General features: G+C 41.7%; 1 protein-coding gene across 7 annotated transcripts in view; it reads left to right on the top strand.

The window, feature by feature from the left end:
- Nucleotides 1–19,095, top strand: part of DEPDC5 (DEP domain containing 5, GATOR1 subcomplex subunit) — a 46,398-nt gene that overhangs the window by 23,972 nt on the left and 3,331 nt on the right. For 3 of the 7 annotated variants that reach the window (XM_086761893.1, XM_086761894.1, XM_086761892.1), the window contains exons 27-40: nucleotides 776–936; nucleotides 2,042–2,159; nucleotides 2,334–2,501; nucleotides 3,385–3,604; nucleotides 4,485–4,618; nucleotides 5,471–5,579; nucleotides 8,442–8,504; nucleotides 10,098–10,249; nucleotides 11,029–11,106; nucleotides 11,537–11,669; nucleotides 12,529–12,637; nucleotides 12,946–13,170; nucleotides 17,110–17,279; nucleotides 18,237–18,408. In XM_086761893.1, the coding sequence (XP_086618019.1) occupies nucleotides 776–936; nucleotides 2,042–2,159; nucleotides 2,334–2,501; nucleotides 3,385–3,604; nucleotides 4,485–4,618; nucleotides 5,471–5,579; nucleotides 8,442–8,504; nucleotides 10,098–10,249; nucleotides 11,029–11,106; nucleotides 11,537–11,669; nucleotides 12,529–12,637; nucleotides 12,946–13,170; nucleotides 17,110–17,279; nucleotides 18,237–18,408 (2,012 nt within the window). Of the gene's footprint in view, nucleotides 1–775; nucleotides 937–2,041; nucleotides 2,160–2,333; nucleotides 2,502–3,384; nucleotides 3,605–4,484; nucleotides 4,619–5,470; nucleotides 5,580–8,441; nucleotides 8,505–10,097; nucleotides 10,250–11,028; nucleotides 11,107–11,536; nucleotides 11,670–12,528; nucleotides 12,638–12,945; nucleotides 13,171–17,109; nucleotides 17,280–18,236; nucleotides 18,409–18,884; nucleotides 18,974–19,095 lie in introns of all 7 variants that reach the window. The other 4 variants (XM_086761897.1, XM_086761896.1, XR_015260487.1 and 1 more) reach the window with 3 other exon arrangements.

The following is a 19,095-nucleotide window of genomic DNA, read 5'->3' as shown; positions in this document are numbered from 1 at the left end:
GCTTATCCTCACTTCCAGAGATATTTAAAGAAGCTTGGTGGAAAATAGTGTTAGTGGGAAAAATAGAACTTCTCAGGTAACTATTCTGTAATAGGGTTGGTTTAATTTTTTTCTGAAGCTGTCTCATCATCTTAAACAGTTTTCAAACTTTCAACAACTTGTAAGACATCAGAAAGACCTGTTCCTGTTGCTGCTTTATGGGAACAAAACAAAAGTATTAGTCAAGGTGCTTGAAATACATAGGAAATAGCAGGATTAATGAAGAAACAACTAAAATAAATGCCACATGTTCCTTTTATAGCAGTAAGGTGAAGTTCAGAGCAGAAGTAGTTGTAATAAGATGCCATAGTGATGTCTTTTAATCTCTCTCTGCTCTAGACTTCCTACTGTGAGAGAGGGTGAGGTGTTGCCTGCACCCTTGCAGTTCTGAGCTCTGCTGAACATTTACAAACTGTACTGAGATTCTCTGCAAAATTATGTAAAAGTGATTGTTGGTGAATTTATCAAAAGTTTAACAAATGTAAGCAAATTTGTTGCTAGTTGCAAAACTGTTTTCAAAGGCATCAATAAGTATTGCCAGACAGGTAATAATCACCTGTTTAGAATGGAAGGGTACCCATTTTTCTCTCCTGTCCCTGCAGGTTGGTTTCATAGGCAGAGGCCTCCACTTGCACAGAGCCCAGTGCAGGCATAAATCCTCAGTTAGGAAGTGCAGAGCTAAGAATAAGTGTGTGGTCAGCTTCCTTATTCTACTCTCCTTAACCTTTGTGTTCAGGAGAGATGAGGAAGGAGTGCAGATGACAGCCCAACAGGTCTTTGAGGAGTTTATTTGTCAGCGTCTCATGCAAGGCTATCAAATTATTGTGCAATCCAAACCACAGAAACCCGCCACAACTGTGCCGCCCCCGCTCAGCAGCAGTCCCCTTTACAGTCGAGGTGAGTGAGTTTGTATTGACAGTTCAGTCTTTTGTCTTTCTCTCCTTCTGCTAATCCCAGTAACCTCTATGAATCAGGCATAGATGCTCATTGAAGTTCTCTGTTCTTTTTTTCCTTTCTTTATTTTTTTCCTTTTTTTTTTTTTTTTTTTTTTGTTGTTGTTGTTGTTGTGTGAAAATCTTTGCTGGGAGAGAGCTTGATCTGGAGCAGCACAAACAACTTGGCTGCACCATGAGGGAGCTGGTGCAGATTTTTGAACCAGAATAAGAAACTGGCCTCATGTTCATGATGGTTTACCCAAATGAAATATGGCTTGAGTGCTGTTTGGGTGAATACATCTTAAACACAGTTCACATGGTGACTGCAGGGCATGCACACATCTAGAAGAATTCAGACCCAAAGCTCCCAAACTTATGTGTCTGGGAGCAGTTTCGTAACGCTGAAATAGCTGTGGAGGTCCCAGGTCTACAGATAAAGCTTCATTGTCCTGAAACCATGAGTCAACTAAACCTAGTTTAAACATCGGAGGACTGGAGTGGGTTAAGAGGGTATCATACTCCCTTGGCAGAATCTGACTTACTGTTTGACTTCTGACTTTTTTTCTGGATATTTTCTGGACAGGTCAGTGTGATACAGTGTTCACAGAGTAGGGAATACACGTGAACAGGATATGGTTGTTATTCACTGGTTTGGGGATGAGCAGCAAGGCTCCTTTGGTAGAGTGCCGAGCTTAAGTGGTTAGTTCCAGAAACGAAGTACAGAGAGGAAGCAAAAATGGAGCCCAGCTTTACCATTGTACTCACCAGTTTCTCAACACTTCATGTTGTCTGTTCTCTAATTGTCCTGACTAGAGAAGGTCTGTATTGGTGGTGTATGAATTGTGAATGCCCTTCTTCTTTAGCTGTGATACTAGCAAATCTTAACTGTAAGAACAAAAGGCTCATTGTGCATATGTCCCTTAAAAAAGTGGCCTGAAAGATGGCTTTTACTTTGTCTTGAGTTCAGAAGCTCAGTTCTGGAGTCTCTTTCTGTAGGTACAGTTTGTTGACAAGTTCTGACTGTTGCAGTAAGCTGAAAGGGGATGTGTTTTGCTTTTTACAATTAGGTCTTGTATCAAGAAATAGACCTGAAGAAGAAGATCAGTACTGGCTGAGTATGGGCCGTACTTTCCACAAAGTAACATTAAAAGACAAAATAATTACTGTGACTCGATACCTGCCAAAGTGAGTATCTCTCTGGTTGAGCAGAACATTGCTATCAATGTTCAGACGAACACGCTTTTCCAACTGCCTGTACGTGCTTGAGAGAACATACTGTAGAACCTTTCTCTTTAGGAGAAGAAAGAGCAGCACTGCTATTGATGATGCTGAGATTAATGTTTGTGTTTTCTCTTTTAGGTATCCATATGAATCTGCTCAGATAAACTACACTTACAGCTTGTGCCCCTCACACTCTGACTCTGAGTTTGTCTCTTGCTGGGTAGAATTTTCCCATGAGAGACTAGAAGAGTACAAGTGGAATTACTTGGATCAGTATATCTGCTCTGCTGGCTCTGAGGATTTCAGGTGAGATCTCCTTTTCTATCCAGACTGTTCTGTGCCCTAATTGCTTCTTTTCCTTTTTGACCTAAAATTTCTTCAACAAGTTCAAACCACAAATGCTCAGTACTCCAGGGAGAGTAACTGCCCTGCTTTCACTTGTATGGTGCTAGCAGCTGTTGCCTTGTAGGAATCCTACTTTGTGCTGCTGTTGCATTATCTGATCTTTGATACCAAGTCTGATCATAAAATTCAACATGGACTATTTTTTTCTTCCCTGCTGCAAATGCAAAGAAATATGATCACATTTTGTATGACACAGATGCTTTTCTTGGCTTTTTACTCATTTCTGGATCTGACTCAAAACTTTCATTTAGTTTAAATCTATCAGAGGCTTGCTTGAGTCCTAGGCTTAGCTTGACTGTGGGTCCTACTCCTAAGCTAGGTAGGAAAGGGTTTCTTATTAGTAATGTGGAATATCTCCACTAGTATCAACAGCCTTTTTGAGATCTTCTCTCAGCAAAACCAGTCTTTCTGTATTTTTGCTTCTTTTCAAGTCTCAATCAAAATGCCTCCTACTATAATGTGTACCTTTAAAATTCCTTTTTCTTTGCTTATTTTTAGAGGAAAAGTCTTTGTATAGCCTATCTTTTACAGAAAAGAAAATGTATCTCTATGATACAATTACTCTGAAGGTAGCCTTGTTTTCTCTTCTGCATATTAATGTTTTACTACTTCTCAGTGATACTGATTGCTGACCATTCCTTTGCATATCTGCTCTTTCTTACTCAGGGACAGCAGAATGAGATATACTTGCTGAAATTTACAGCAGGTGGATATGTATTTTACTTACTATAAAATCCTCCATAGGAACCTGCTGAACTCTGTCCTGTCTTCCATGTTCCTTCAGCCTTATTGAGTCACTGAAATTTTGGAGGACCCGCTTTCTGCTCCTGCCTGCCTGCATCAGTGCCACAAAGCGCATTATGGAAGGAGAAGTGCACTGTGATGTGTACGGTGACAAGCCCCGCTCTGATGAAGAGGAGTGGCAGCTCCTAGACGGATTCATTCGCTTTGTGGAGGGTTTGAACCGCATTCGTCGACGCCATCGATCTGATCGAATGATTCGAGTGAGTCAGCTTTGAGTTGAGTAAAAAGCTGAGTTTGAGTTTTATGTGAACTGTCTAATGAAGCATTAGCAGAGAGGCCCTGAGACAATCCCAAGCAAGCTGGGGTATATGTGTGTGTATGTGTGGGTAATCCATACATAAAGCACAGTGCTGACTGATGTACTATTTCAGATTTCAAATAGTATGGCCTTGTTAACACCTTGCTATTCTTGAACTAATTAAATCTACCTGGAATGGGTATCCCATGCTCCTGCGGCTGGAACCAGAATCGGAACAGTTCGCTCACTCAGTGAGAAGCCAAGCTCTTCTGCGCAGTGTAGCCATGCCTTAGCCTGTTGGTGCCCTGTTTTTCCCTCAGCTGTTCTTCTCCTACTGCAAGCCTGATGCCACCTCTTTGCAAATGTGCATTGCTTTATGCTGTGGATATGGTTAGCCCTGACATGTTACTGCAACTTGTGGTGCAGATAATTGATGAAAAGGGATCTGTGAAGCAGTTAGGCTGATAAATTCTAGCTGGGTTGCCTGTGTGCTGCAGACTTAGGAGGAGGATTGTGAAAAGAGAACCATATGGGTGAATTCCTGGTGAACAGTAGTTTCAAGAGGGTGATGAGAAACTGGTTAGTGCATATCAAATTCTCTTCCAATTCACACACTGAATGGGGAAATACATTTCAGAGCAAATCCACCTTTTCCAAAATAACATCCATTTTGTTTTGAGAATAGCATCCTCACAAAACACTAGGCTATTCCTTTTATTGTGTACCTATGGTTTAACTCCCTTTTTAAAGTATACCTAATAAAGCCCTACTGATGTTTTATGTTCTTGCTTACTAGTTAAGCCTAGCTTGATAAGTCTGTGCTTTCATTTTTCCTTTGTTAGAAAGGATCTGCCATGAAAGGCTTGCAGATTGCTGGTCCAATTCCCACCCACTCCCTGGAGCAGTCTGGGCCTCCCATTGGGAAGAAAGGAACCTCAGCCCTCTCAGCTTTGCTGCAGATGGAAGCCAGTCAGAAGTGAGTCTTTACAACTGGGCTGTGAAGAGCACTGTGGAGAACATCCTTTCTGTCTATTCCACCTGGGCTGGCTAAAGCAGATTTGGGAAACTTGCCTTGAAAAACAGGATGAGGGATTCTGCTTCTTTAGTATCCTTGTGGCAGGGCTGGGGAAATGCTGGGCTTTTCCAGTTACTTCCTTGCATTGTGTTTCCATTAATAGAGTGAATACCAAAGACTAGAAAGGAACATGGAGACTAGAGAAGTGAATGTCCAGTAATTTAGAAGAAGCATCTTTTTAGGTAACATCTCAGTCCATTACACATAAGATTTGTCATCTATTTGTGATTTGCCAGTACAGTTGTATCCCTGTAAGAGGAGCTTAACTGGGACATAAGTGTACACAAGTACAACACACCAATTGAGTGGTCTCAGTATAAACATTGTATAACAAATATAGCCTGAAGAAAATAGCTTATTTGCACTGATAACTTCTATTAAAACATCTGTGAAACTTCTGAGGTTCCTTTTCAGTATTGATCTAGAACGATTCAAAGGAACTCAGAGTACCAATACCAGGGATGCTGTAAACACAATTTAAAACATTGTTGCTGTTAAATACATAAGATTTTAATATTTTTTTTATTGTTAAGGTAGTATTACACATGCACAAAAAAAAACCTGAGTAAGTTCAGGGATCCATGTTCATGTAGAGTAAAATGTACTTAGAGAACATTGGATTGGCTGTGCTTCAGAGTGTGGGCAGGCAAATGTCTGAAAATACAGTAGTAACCCTCTGCAGCAGTTGCCTTCAGGTGGAAGCTGGCACAGAGTGTGTTTGAACAAACTCTGGATTCCTTCCTTTTGTTTTAGGTCACTGGGGGAGCAGCAGGCAGCAGTGCTTTCTGGGAAGAGTTCTGGGCAGCCTTCGGAGAGTGGGAGCATTGCTATCACACCCACCTATATGGACAGCCCTCGTAAGGTAAAGACTTTCTGGTCTTTCTTGAGCTACTATTTTTATGTAAGACTTTCTCAAATAATAGAAGATTATTTCTGTAAGCACATGGCTACAGCGTACTACATCTTACTCTCTAATCCAGCAGAGACTGATCCTGTACCGGGGATGGCCTTAAGCCTTTCTGTGCAAGGGTATAAGAAGAGGTTGGGACACAACGACCCTTCAGTTGTTTGACACTGTGACAGTGACGTGGAATCCCTGGGATGCTATCTCAGTGTGTTGTACTAGTTTAAATGTTACTTGTTAATTAGTCCCTTTCCTTTTCTGGTAGTACATTTAATTTCCATCAGCGTTTGATTTTTAGATTTAGTAGTACAGTGCTGTCTGCATCTATATGAAGACTGTCTCTAAGAGCAAAATCAAGCTCTAGACCGTGACTGTGTGAAACTTCAGTGGAATTTTAACAGCAGGAGCTCCAGTCACTTGCATCTGCTTAGAGGAGAGGATGTGTTCCTGAGTAGTGATTTAGATGTCGTTCCTTCACTGGCTAGACTCCAGGCTGGAGAAAACTGTCTTCCTGGAGCTCTTAAGACGCTTAAAGAAAAGTCTATGCTATCCCTCAGCCTTCCTGTCAACTGGCCTGTGAGTGCCAGGAGAGCAGAAATTCCACCTCCAAGTTGAACCAGAAATATTTGATTATTTTTCTGTGTTCTGGCATGAAAGTCTTTCAGCAGAAGTAACAAGGGACTGAACGAAGTTACAGCACTTAAGTGTGACCTGTCTTTGGGTTCAACAGTTGAGTATTGCAAAGAAAAAGTTTCAGATTCCCCATTATCAACTTAACCATCTCTTTCAGTATTTTTCTTTAGCATCTGGTGTTTCAACATCTACCCTTTTGTGCCACCAGCAGAGACAAGCCTTGTGTTATTCTGGAGATCTGGATATTGCTAGTCGAAGTGATAGTGCGACTGTAGTCATCTTCATAACAGACACTTATTTGTAGAATGAGAGTGTTTCCAAAACACAGATGAAATTCAGGAGCAGTTCATGCTAGGCTTGGAAAAAGTAGGTGCAGGAACTGACTTCAGATGTGTTTGCAAACTTCCAGATCATAACTCAGGCTTTGCATTCCCCTCTTTTACCATTTTGGAAATTCAACTTCATCAGCTTCCCTCTTTAAATATAGAAATTGTAAATATCTTTTTACCAGTAAAACTGGTGAAAATTTCACATAGGACACAGGACAGAAGAATGTTGTGTCCGGTTGTTCTGTGTGACAGAGGAGGGGAAAAAGGCAAAATTGGCTTCTTTAGCAATGGCGCACTAGTGTGTTGGGAGCAAAGTAGCACACCTTGTGCTATCAGCAAATGCTAATAAGCAAATGTGATCTTGTGTAATTTTAAAAGTAACTATATTCAAAAGCCACTCTGGAGGGCGGACTGGAGAATCTGGAAGAGTGCATTATCATTTGAAAGCCTTTCACACTGCAGTAGTAAACACTCCTATGAATGTTGACAGATAGGGAGCAGGAGAGAAGCAGGTGGGATAGCCAAGTTGGTGGTTCATGCTTGTTGAAAAGTTGCTGGTGGACAGGTAGCCTTAATCAGGCAACTTTGTGCTCACTTGGAAACATCAGCAAGTGTGTGCCTCCTGTTTCCAGGACAACAGAACCCCTTTAGGGCTCACTGGCAGGGGTGTGTGTATTTGGCTGTCCAGAGACTTGCAGCTGAAGTGCTGACAAATTGTCAGCTGTATGCTCTCTCAGCAGCCAAGGGAGCAAGTGCTTTTCTAGGATGCTATTCAGTGCTGGAGGTATTCTGAAACAAAACTGAGCCACTGGCTCCACCTTCACTCTGTTTCAGAGTAGAACTGGCAAGTCACTTCAGCCAATTACTGGGCAATACAGTGTAATTTTTAAGACGGTGAGTTAGCTTGATGCATCATCAGTTTGGGAAGTCTTTGCCCGTATGGATACAGGGTGCTTGACTCTGCTTCTGCGCTGCGTAAATTGCCAGCCATGTAACCCTGGCATCGGTTCTTTTCAGAAAATGTTTAATACGTACATACCAGGGTAAGCATCATCTTAACTGCAAGCTAGACAAAATATTTTGCCTAGGGAACAGAATAAAGAATTGTAAATAGAGAATGAAAATCTAGTTGAGTTCCACTGCATTGTCTTATGTGATAAGAGAATCTTGACACATCTTTTAATAGCAGCCGGGGATAAATTCATCCAGGGTTTGCAAGTAGGCGGGGAACATAGCACAGGCAGTGTCTGTTTAATTTTGCATGAGGTATTAAACACAATGTTGGAAAGATCCTTGTGATTAATTTTTCTTCCCTTTCGTTTGCGCCATATCAGACCTGTATTGGAGAGGAAGAGCGTGCTTCCTGAGAAGAGCTTCTTTGCCTCTCCCTCTTTACCATTTGAGTGACAGACAGACTAGAAAAAAAGCTGCTGTTCTTTGGATATTTGTCATTACACTTGCAGTTCTACAGGTTTCTGTGTCACTATTCAGCTTTGCATTTGGGGTGGAAATCTGCATACTTTAGAGCTCAAGTCTTTCTCCTGTGAAGTGTGGAGGGAAGGCTGTAGTTTCAATTGGCTTCTGATCAGTGTGCTTTTCAAAACTTTGGAAAGCGTCTGTGCTAAGGAAGAGTAATGTCTTGCTACAGAGAGAGAAAGTAAGGGTACGTGTGTGAGTAAATCCTGATGCTCTGCATTCTGCTGCATCTGACGTTCTGGGTCTGTTTGAGATTTACATTCTCCTCATACTTTCTCTCTGTGGTCATTTCATACTTGCACAACCTTGTATTTGCTTTTCTTCAACTCCTTGTTCCTGTTGCTGTTGCCATTAATGGGCCTACTTCCTCTGATGCCTTCAGGATGGGGCCTTCTTTATGGATTTTGTTCGCAGCCCACGCACAGCTTCAACCTTCTACTCGCAGGTTAGTTTTGAATGGGGTCTTGTCATCTCTGCTTTTGAACGGAGGTGATGGAGAGCATTTGTTGTCCTGAGCTTGCCACGTGGGGAACCTGTGTTAGTTTCCAGATCTGCTCGTTGAGAGGGAGATGCGCAGCATTAGCAGGACAAAGTGGCTGGTGGTGGTGGATGCGACTACTTCCTTCCAACATTCAATATTTGTGATGTGCTTTGGATGTTCATGTGCCCTGCCTTACTGTCCTTTGCAGTACTGTCTTGTCAACTACTGAAGCGTCTCTTTTTGTGTTTCAGTAAGTACTCACTTTCCATCTTCCCTTGCTAAACAAAATGGCAACAGCTTACCCATCTCGTTCTTGGCTAAATTTTTCTCTCATATTTGACTGACACGTGGCTCTGGGGAGATCCAAGTCAAATAGTGTCCTTGGATTCTTAAACAACTGAGGGCTGAATATAGTGGTGTCGTCTTGGTTTTTAGTAGAGTCATCGTGACAGAAGTTGCTTGTACAGTTAACACCAGTTAGGAGTTAGCAATCATGCAGTGTGTCCACAGAAAATACTGCTGGTTGAAGTAAGCTCTGAGGAGGGAGAGTGGATTTAGCTGGCTGTGGGAACTGTAGATTCCACATTGGAGCATCTGTGCTGGTTTTGGCTGTCCGAAAAGGGACATCTGCCATTGCAGAGTGAGAGATGTTTGGGATATAAGAAATGACATAAATAAAGAGGTCTGATCTGGCTTATCACACGTAAGTCAAACTACCAGCTTTGTGATTTTTAGCTGTGCATGTGCTGTGGATTCATCATGGCAGATCAGCCCTCATATTTACACCAGCTTGAGTTACTCAGTTATTCTGCTGTTCGTGTTCCTCTCCCCCACCTCTCTAGCTTTTATATAATATGCTGTTCCTAAACCATACGTGTTAATGACAGATGGCAATTACAGCCTGTACTTTGCTGAATCTTTCAGCATTCATGTTCTTTCTGAAATGATTTTATGTTAATTTTTGTGAACTATTCAGTCTACCGTTGGAAAAGTGCAAGTGTTCCTGCGGGAGGAAAGTGTTCTTGTTGTCTTGGCGACATAGGTGTGGGTGGGTGCCAACCAACCTCCTGATACTACCCTAAGAAAGGAAGGAAGATGAGCTGATTTTGTGCATTATGAAACTTGAATTCCGTGTGATCCATTTGTGTATTTTTGTCTGAGAGCTACATTTGAAACTGTTTTTTTTTTCTAACTGCTTACTACTTTCCTGTAGTTCTATCCATTGTGTGCTTATAATCACAGTTACTCACTCAAGTTGAAAATGTCAGATTGGAACTGGTGTTGCTGGTTTGCCAGTAGTTCTCCCAACACAGTTGTTGCTGAGTTGGTGATCCTCATCTTTACTGGGGTCTGAATTTTGTGTTTGTTAGTAGCTCTATAGTGATGACAAAAGTAAGACTGTATTTACCCTTTCTGCGTATGCTTGTGCTTGCCTTATAGTATTGCTTGTTGTTAACTAACGTGAGCTGAGGTACAGATGATGCAGGGAGGGGAGAAAATGGGGAGCGGATTACATCATAAATTTCATAAAGATGTTGCTGTGTTTGCTCCTTGCAGGTCTCTATAGATCAATCAATTCCTGCAACCTCAGATGGCAACACATTGATAAACACGGGGCAGTTACCTGACAGGGGCAGCACGCAGGCCTTGGGAAGCTCCCAGAATGTTGCAGACCAAGGATATAGCACAGCTGGCGCTGTGGAGGGCAGGTAAGAAAAGCCCAGCAGTGCTGTACTGCAGTTCTGTTCAGTTACGTTCCCCTTTCTGGTGTCAGGGAATGGGTGCTTAAATGGGAACCTGAGAACAGGATGTGCTGTGTCTGTCAGCACTGAAGGCACTTGTCACGAGACCTCACTGCAGTATTCCACATGCAGAAAGAGTGGTAGTAAAATAAGCCTTGCAACCCAGTTTTCCAGAATTAAATGAACAGAAGGCCTGATTTCCCCACCCATAAAAAGAGCTTAATTCTTCAAGAAATGAAGAACTAAGACATTCCATTTCTGAAATCTGTTAACAGAAAACCAGACTCTGATTTTACATCTGTCTACTGTCTGTTTTAGCAAAGGGGGGCCCTGCAGGTCTAATTGGATTGAGTAGATTGATGAAATCCAAGAGGTTCTAACCTGGAGGTGAGACACTGGGGAGGAAGCAACACTAAAAATAAACTCTATTAGCACCTGTTTCCTGTGGTTGTGTATTACAGTAAAAAAAAAAAAAAGCCGGCCTCAAAATGTTTGCTCTCAGTTGCTGCTGAGTACGGCTGTATGTAATATAGTGTGCTTTGGGTCAATATAGCAATGACCCGGCAACCTCAGGGGGAAAATACAGGCGTGAGGTTTTCAGTTGTCCTTCTTGACATGAAAAATGAAATAAATGTGGCAAAGTCATTGTTGGGAAGAGAAGAAAAAGCATTTTTCTTAAGTATGTGTATTTAAATGAATCCTGTAACTTCTTTGATTTTTTTAGCATACTTCTGTTTACTTTCTAGCTCTCAGCAGTGTTCAGCAAGCACTCTGACTTCCTCCTCCACCTTGATAGAGATTCTCGAAGCCATGAAACACCCCACGTAAGTTTTTAATATAAATATGCTTAACATCTGTCTTAGATGTTTTGTAAGAGGACACAGGGCATGGAGTCACTCAAAGGAGAGCCCCATGTCAGCTGTGGAAGAGTTTTAAGCTTCCTTTTGTTATTCACTTCCAATCTCTCCAACAAGGAATTTCACAGAAATGGAGGTATGAGTATTGCTTCAACTATTAGAATCCCAGAATCTTGTAAAAGCAAGAATTCTCAGTAAGACACTAAAGTGCTGTCAGTGTCAGCTCTTCATCTCATTATCAGAAGCTAATGATACGTCACTCTGGGGGCATTGTGTGTTTCTTGTCCTCTATCCCCCCCCCCCTTTTTTTTTTTTTTTCCCCAGCAGTGATTTTTGTCTTTGTAACTTAAAAGTTACAGTCAGTCCATGTTAACATGTGTGACTTGCTGTGGTTCAGCACAGGGATCCAGCTACTCTCTGAACAGAAGGGCCTCTCTCCGTATTGTTTCATCAGTGCGGAAGTTGTGCACTGGCTAGTGAATAATGTGGAAGGTGTGCAAACCCAAGCCATGGCCATTGACATAATGCAGGTAAGAGAACCATCAAGGGCTGTGTGAAGAGCCAAAAATACCTTGCTCTGAAGAAAGTAGAATTGTGGAGGAAAGCATAGCAATATTTTCTGTTTCTTATTAAAATCCTCTTATTGATAGTGTTGAAAACTGTTCAACAGAATATGAGGTAATGATAATACTTTTGGGATTCCCTATCACAAAACAGCAACATATGCTTCAGTAGTAATATATTTTATTTTTTCCACTTGCATATGATGATAGTTCTGTGTATAACCTCCAGTTAGGTAGTAGTTACCAAGAACTCTCCATTGTGTTAGAATTCTGAGGCAGTACAGTGTGATTTCAATTTAGATTTGTTTTTTCTTCTGGTAATCAGTTAACGAAGCTCTAATAAAAGCACCATATGACCTCTCTTTCATGGATGCTGAAGTATACACACTGCAAGATAGACTGCTTGTGTTCATGAATTTTCTTTTCTTCTCTATCAAACTGTGTCAGGGCAGAAGGTTGGAAATGTTTTGGAGTTCATTCCTCTGCTGAGATCCCACATCAATTAACAGAGAACCTAGAATGTTTCCAACCTCTTACCTTCCTATAAATCCGTCTATAAAACCGGAGCAGGATAAAGGAGGAAGGCAGACATCTGCGGAAAGGTCAAACACAAGTTGTCAGGGAGAAAAGGACTTGCTACATTTACTGAATATCCAGAGATAACATTGCTGATATTCTTGTTAGGCAGGTATCTGGACAAAAAGATGTCAAGAAAAAGAAAATTATTTCCTAATGTTCTCTAGCAACCTTTTTATGTAACTGGAAGAGTGACTTCTCCTTTTTTATCATGTTTGCTCTGTTCTCTTTTTTTTTTCTTTTTTTTCAGAAAATGCTAGAAGAGCAGCTTATTGTCCATGCATCTGGAGAAGCTTTACGAACCTTTATTTATGGCTTTTATTTTTACAAGATTGTTGTGGACAAAGAACCAGACCGAGGTCAGCATTGTGTTCTTACAAGACTTTCCTCGTTATCCCTTCTGCATAATCACTAGCTATATTTCATTCTTATGGATGCTGCAGCAGAAATGCTCTTTGGGAGCAACTAAAAACACTGCTCTAAAAAGTCAAAAAAACTCAGCTTTTTTGGTTGTTTTGGTTTTTGTTTTTTTTTTTTTTTTAAAGGAATTGCAGACAACATAACCTATTTTTCTTCTTCCCCCTTTTCAGAAAGAAGTTCATCTCTTTCTTCGTCTTGAACACTTGTTTCTAACTGTGATCTGTCCTTCCCCTTGCTTTTTGTTCAGTGGGCATGCAGCAGCCTGCCATGTGGCACACAGCTGCCATGGATGACTTCTCCGCCTTCCAGAGGAAATGGTTTGAGGTGGCATTTGTGGCAGAAGAGCTCCTGCACTCGGAAATCCCAGCGTTTTTCCTGCCCTGGCTGCCCAGCCGCCCAGCTTCCTATGCAAGTAGGCACAGTTCCTTTAGCCGCAGTTTCGGAGGACGGAGCCAGGCAGCTGCATTATTAGGTAGATGCACAGCACAGGTGACAGCTGGGGAAGTCCAAGGGGATAGTTTGAAAGGGGAAGAGCAGCCAGCCAAGGGTATGATCTCACGTGGACCAGCAATAAAGCTGCAAATTTCATGCTGGCCTTACATGTGTCTTGCACGTGGATTTGTTGCATATGCTGGAGGTGTGTTTCACTGGCTGAGCAGGCAGTTTTTGCTTCTGAGTACTGGAATACAGTGAAAAGTATTTTTAAAATAGTCCTTGTTCCTGAACTTCCCCTGTCCGTCATTCTCTAGAATTCAGAGAGTAAAATATTGGCTTTGTTTCCGTGCCTAATCCAGAGAGACTCTTCACAACCTGTGATGAGCATGGAGGGATAAGTTGTGAGAACAGCAGAGCAACCAACATACCTAAAGTGACATGCCTAATTGCCTCTCAATGGCAAAAGCCACAGTGAGATCCAGATGTGTTAGAGAAGTTTTCTGGATCACGTATAGCCAGACTCTTTATGTTATGTCTGGGAAGCCCAACCACAAGTGATCCCTGCAGTGTGGAAGCAGCAGAGTTTGCATGTGGAAGATTGTGCTGCTAGGCAAGATCCTATTACAATATCTCAAGTTCTCTGATGTGTCAAGTATAACACTGACGACCACTCACAGCCTGTGAAACACACTGGCTGCGTGATTGACTGTGTTGCTTTGTCAGCTTTTTGTTGCATTTCCAGGCCAGCCTGAGTCACTTGCTTTTGTTCCTCTTTCCCTATTTAAAATTATGAGAAAAATCATTGCTATGGAACTGCAACTTCAGATTTATTTAGATGCATCTTTTAAGGGCCTATCAGTTAAGGATAAAAAGAAAATTCTGCTGTTATCCTGTTTTGTATATTTGATGTTCTGAAGAGAAGTGACTTACTGCTGATGTAGTATCTCTTAAACCTGAAGTTACAGTAATTCTTCTGTATTTCTGAAAGCCTTGTTTGAAGACGGACAGCATCAGAAATGGGAAAGTGTTAAGGGTAGGAAGTCTGAACTAACGGTTAATTCCCTGGAGCCAGCATATGCAGGATATTTTTCCGTGTCACACAATAAATCTGTTGTCTTGGCTGGTATACAACCTCATTAGCTCAACGATTGGCCACAGCTGAAGTCTGAACGTAGGCTGGCATGAAAGTATTGTAAAGGCTGGAGGTGCTTGAGCCAGATCCTATTCCTGCTTTGATCTCTTACTCACTATTTAGCCCAAGAAAACCACTTCATTTTTCTCTATCTGTCCTCTTTTGTGAGATAAGACGACTGAGACTCGGTAAGCTTGCACCTGGGGAAACGGGCAAAGAAAGAAGGGTGCTTTAGTGCCCCTCTCAGCCTTTCTTTAACTCCAGCCAGGGAAGAGTGCATTCCCTCAGCATGTGAGGTCGTTACACACCTGTGCAGCCCTCCTTTTAAATTTCATTTGGAATTATGTCCATTCTGCTCTTTAACTGATTTGCAGTCCTTGGATGATTGAAAAATGCCTCCAGATTGCTTACATGCAGTCTGGTTATGCCAGGAATAATTGTTTCTTAGAAATTCAGTGTGGAACTTTTCTTACAAAGAAACTGGTTTAATTGATGTTTCTGTGCTGTCCCTCTTCTAAACAGTATTAAAAAAAAAAACTTCACCAGTTCATCTGAGGCAAGGAGCTTTACTAAACCCAGATGACCTCTGGTCCACGTGACTTCATTTGTTCCTCTCTTGGCTTTGATTTGGTTGTGGTTATTAATTCTTCCCCTCCCCACCTTCCCTAAATGTCAGGCTGTGACATAAAATTGCATGCAAGCATTAGGAGCTCTGGAACAAGCTCCATGTATCTCTAAAATCTTTATCCCTCCCAATTCCCCTATCACTTGTCCAGTGATTGTCCCCTTTCCCTTCCCAGTGGAAGTCTGACCTGTGATATACCTAATCTTGTCCCTTTTGATTTGTAGCAGTGCATGCACTACCAGTCGTAGTCATGTATGTAGTGTAGTCTGTGACTGGAGAATAACCTGCCTGCTCCTCTCCGATTCACTCAGTAAATCATTAGTTAAATACTCAGTGGTACAAGACAATTGGGAAGCAGGTGAGTCCTCTTAAAATCAGATCTATGGAAGCCAGAGTTTATTCTATTAAAATTAAATTGGTTTTAGTCTGAAGCTTCTAAATTCAGAAATGGATATTTTTCATCAGCTTTTAAGGGTCCCTTTGATTAGCTCACCTGGTTGGACTGTGTTCCTGTTGCTTTGCCTGTGAGTTACAGCTGCAGGCAAGGTGCAGAGAGAAGCTCCAGCCCTAATGGGAAGTCGGCATTATCTAGAAAAAGGAACCATCAAAGGGAGCAGGGAGCTCATTCTTCACAGTGCGCTGGTGAGGGCGCACTGGACTGTGGTGTTATCGCTGACCTCTTAGCTAATGACCAACGTCTACCTGCCTGAGCTGCTGTCGCTTTACAGCTTTTGGGATGTTGTTTTCCAACATACTTCATTACAAAACTGGCACCAGGGTTCATACTTTGTTACGAAACTGGCACTGTAACCTTCTAACCGCAAGCATTGGGTTCATGGTGATATTCTACTGAAAAGGAGTAAGAAAAGGAAAATAACAAGATGTTGGTCTGCCTGACAATACCAGACCAACTCAGAAATTGCAGATTTCCCAAAAACAAAAATGGATTTTATTTACAAAACAAAACTGGGTGATGTTCTTCCATTTTTATTGGTTTTTTTTTTTTTTTTTCTGTTCCTAAGCTGCAGTAATAGCAATATAAACGATTTTCTTATAACCTTGAAAACTGTCTCCAGCTAACTTGCAGTAGAATTGAAGATGGAAACTTTCCATCTACCTTGAGGAAGAACTTTGACTTTTTTTTTTTTTTTTTAACACCATTAAGCCATTAAATTATAAGGTCATTTAAAGCAGACTGTATAAAAGGGTGCACATCTTCCTGTGCTTAAGCAAGAGATAACAATATCCATCCCTCATGCGTGCAAATAAAAAAAAAGGCAAAGGTTTTTCAGTAGTAGCATTCAGCCCTTTATTTTGTGTAAATTTTTAACATTATACAAATGTTAAATTATATATTTGCCTAAAGAAAAGTTGAAAGTGACAATGTGGTTCATAGCAGAACTTTGGTCTCACAGTCAGGAGATCTGGGTTCTGTCCCTGGCCTTGCAGTCTGCTGTGTGACTCCAGCCAGGTCACTTCTACTTTCTGCGCTTCTCTTCCTCTCTTCCCTGATACCTGAGATTTCCTTTCACCGGTATGCTGGGGTGTAAGGCACAAAGGGAGCTGGATCTTGGGCACTATTCCAGCACTTATCGCAAAGCAATAGCAGGTATTGCAGTGATCCTGACGCTGCTGCATGAGTCTTGGCTGACTTTTCATGCTTTTACAAAAAGTGTTGGATGTGCAGTTTTAGCAATGCGGTAATGTGGGATATTGATATGGGGTTAAAGAAAAAAGAAGTTTAACTTCTGATCTCCTTTAGCTGTGGAAAGTCCTGGAATGCTCCTGCCCTGTGTAACAGCACCCTGTTGTGGTTTCTGGTGGGGGTACATAGAAATACTAAAACTGATTTGGAATGTCCTGAGTATGAATGAGCTGTTATCTAGCCATATTTAATTATGGCACCAGTCGCTTATTGATTAGCTGCTTGACTCTTGGTTCTGTCTCTTTATTGCAGTTTAAATGTCTTTTGATTGCTTGGGGAAGTAATTCTGTGGCACAGACCCCTGATAGGAGTAATACTTGAGGGTTTTTTGTCTTTTGTGATCTGGATGAGCAGCATTCTCGGACTATTCTGCTAGCTCAAAAATATTTGGGGAGGAGTGGGAGGACAAATGCATTTCAAATAGCTTGTCTTGTTTCTTCTGTTCTCTCCATCCTGTCGCCTACCCTCTCTTTAATGCATCTTTTAAATATACCCATATTCCTTGGCTGCATAGCTGCCACAGTGCCTGAGCAACGAACAGTGACACTCGATGTGGATGTGAATAACCGCACTGACCGTTTGGAGTGGTGCAGTTGTTATTACCATGGCAATTTCTCCCTGAATGCTGCCTTTGAAATCAAGTTACACTGGATGGCAGTGACTGCAGCTGTTCTTTTTGAGATGGTAAGAGTCCTTGTGTTCTGGGTGGCCGCAGCAATGTCCATCTGGTCTCCGTATCCCTTAGACTACTGGGGACATTGTCATGTGAAGTTGATGAGAAAATACTAGAGCAGAGACAGTGGGTTGGATCTGCCATCATTTCCATAAGTAATTTTTACTGGTGGTTGTAAGCATTGCTGTGTCTGGTCATCATTTATCATGCGATCTGTAGTCATTCTGTCTGCAGGATAGTGTTCTGCTTCTAGTGGGTTTCATGCACGCTATGCAGGCATCAGTGCAGGTCAAGGTGATGTTTAAGTCCACCTTAGGCAAATCTTAAGCCTTGAACTAAGTCTTTGTGAACGACTCTGTTTCATATTGTATTACTTCTGTTCCCAAACCTGAAAACTTTAAGTCTCAGTGGAATTGCTTTCATGACAGGGCTTTTCCAAGCAGTGTGTTCTTCCTGTTCTGCAATGCTTTTTAGCTTTTTTTAATCTTGCTTAAAACATTTTGAATTGAAAATGCAAGTGGCTTGTGTCACTTTTTAATTTTTAGATTTTTTTTTTTATTTTCCGTTTTGTAGTTTCTGTAAAACTCACATTATTTAACACTAGGTTTTACCCTATATGGCCAGATAGCACCAGGTGATTGGTTTTGCTTTTATTTAAAGTCTATTGCACTGTTCCAGTAAAGCAGCAGTGCTTAGCCACTGATGATAAGTAGGCTGAATCAGTTCCTGAAAAATGTCCTATTTTTAAGTGCTTTCTGATTGATGTGGCACTTAAAGGAAAGCCTGGTGTCTTGTGTTTGTACTGCTTTGCTTACGAGGATGCTTGTGGGCTTGCCATGCAAAGCAAGCTGAGCCTGTGGAGAATTGAGCGTGTCTGATCTGTTCTCGGGGAACGAATTGCTCCTATGCATGAGTGCCCTTCTTCAGTTTGACATATGTCATGATTCATTGTCGGAATCTTTTCTCAGGTTCAGGGTTGGCATCGGAAAGCCACATCCTGTGGTTTCTTGCTAGTTCCAGTCTTGGAAGGCCCGTTCGCGTTGCCCAGTTACTTATACGGAGACCCACTTCGAGCTCAGTTGTTCATCCCACTCAACGTTAGCTGCTTGTTGAAGGAGGGTAGTGAGCATTTGTTTGATGGTAAGAAATGTTCTTTGTTTTACCCCTTGCTATACTTTTTCTGCAAGCAGGTCTCTTCTGGCATGAAGAGACTTGAAGAACTTCATTTACCAGCCATGCATTAGCTGGTTGAAGGGCTTGTTTTTACATTTCAGCAGCCACCCTCAGGAAGGTGGTCCTCAGAGGATGCTGTGTTGGCTGGCTAATCAGTGTGCAGTGGAATATGAAGTTGGCAGCAAAAAGTACCAAGGCACAGGAAAGGTTGTCTCCCCAGGGATCGTTGTTGCCATAATGTTGCATCCCCTTACAGGCCTTTATCAGGCAGTTATTCTGTTGGACATGATGTTAGGCTGTAAGAGTCTGTTTTGCTGGTACACCCTGCCCACAGCTGCTCTGCATTTGTATCTTGCATTTGTTTATTCTCCCCCTCATGAGATTAGGCTTTCATGACTGCCATCCTCTTTTTTTTGTTGTTGTTGCCATGGTTACATTCACAGTAAGAGTGTGTGCACATGAGATTAAGAGCTAGAAACTGCAATCTCCTTTTCTGCAATGTGACCTCGCTCTTCTGAGTGACACTGTTGTGGTAAGTCTCAGGTGGAAGCTCAAAGATCAGAGAACTCCTTTCCCATGCAGAGAGAGGCAAAATTGCATCGTGAGAAGGGACAGTTAGCAAGTGGCTCTGTTTTTAAAATAGTAAAGATGATA

Source organism: Chlamydotis macqueenii, chromosome 17 (genome assembly GCF_036417535.1).
Source record: "Chlamydotis macqueenii isolate bChlMac1 chromosome 17, bChlMac1.mat, whole genome shotgun sequence".
NCBI lineage: Eukaryota > Metazoa > Chordata > Aves > Otidiformes > Otididae > Chlamydotis > Chlamydotis macqueenii.
The sequence above is the reverse complement of the archived record's forward strand: the minus strand, read 5'-3'. Positions and strand labels throughout refer to the sequence as shown.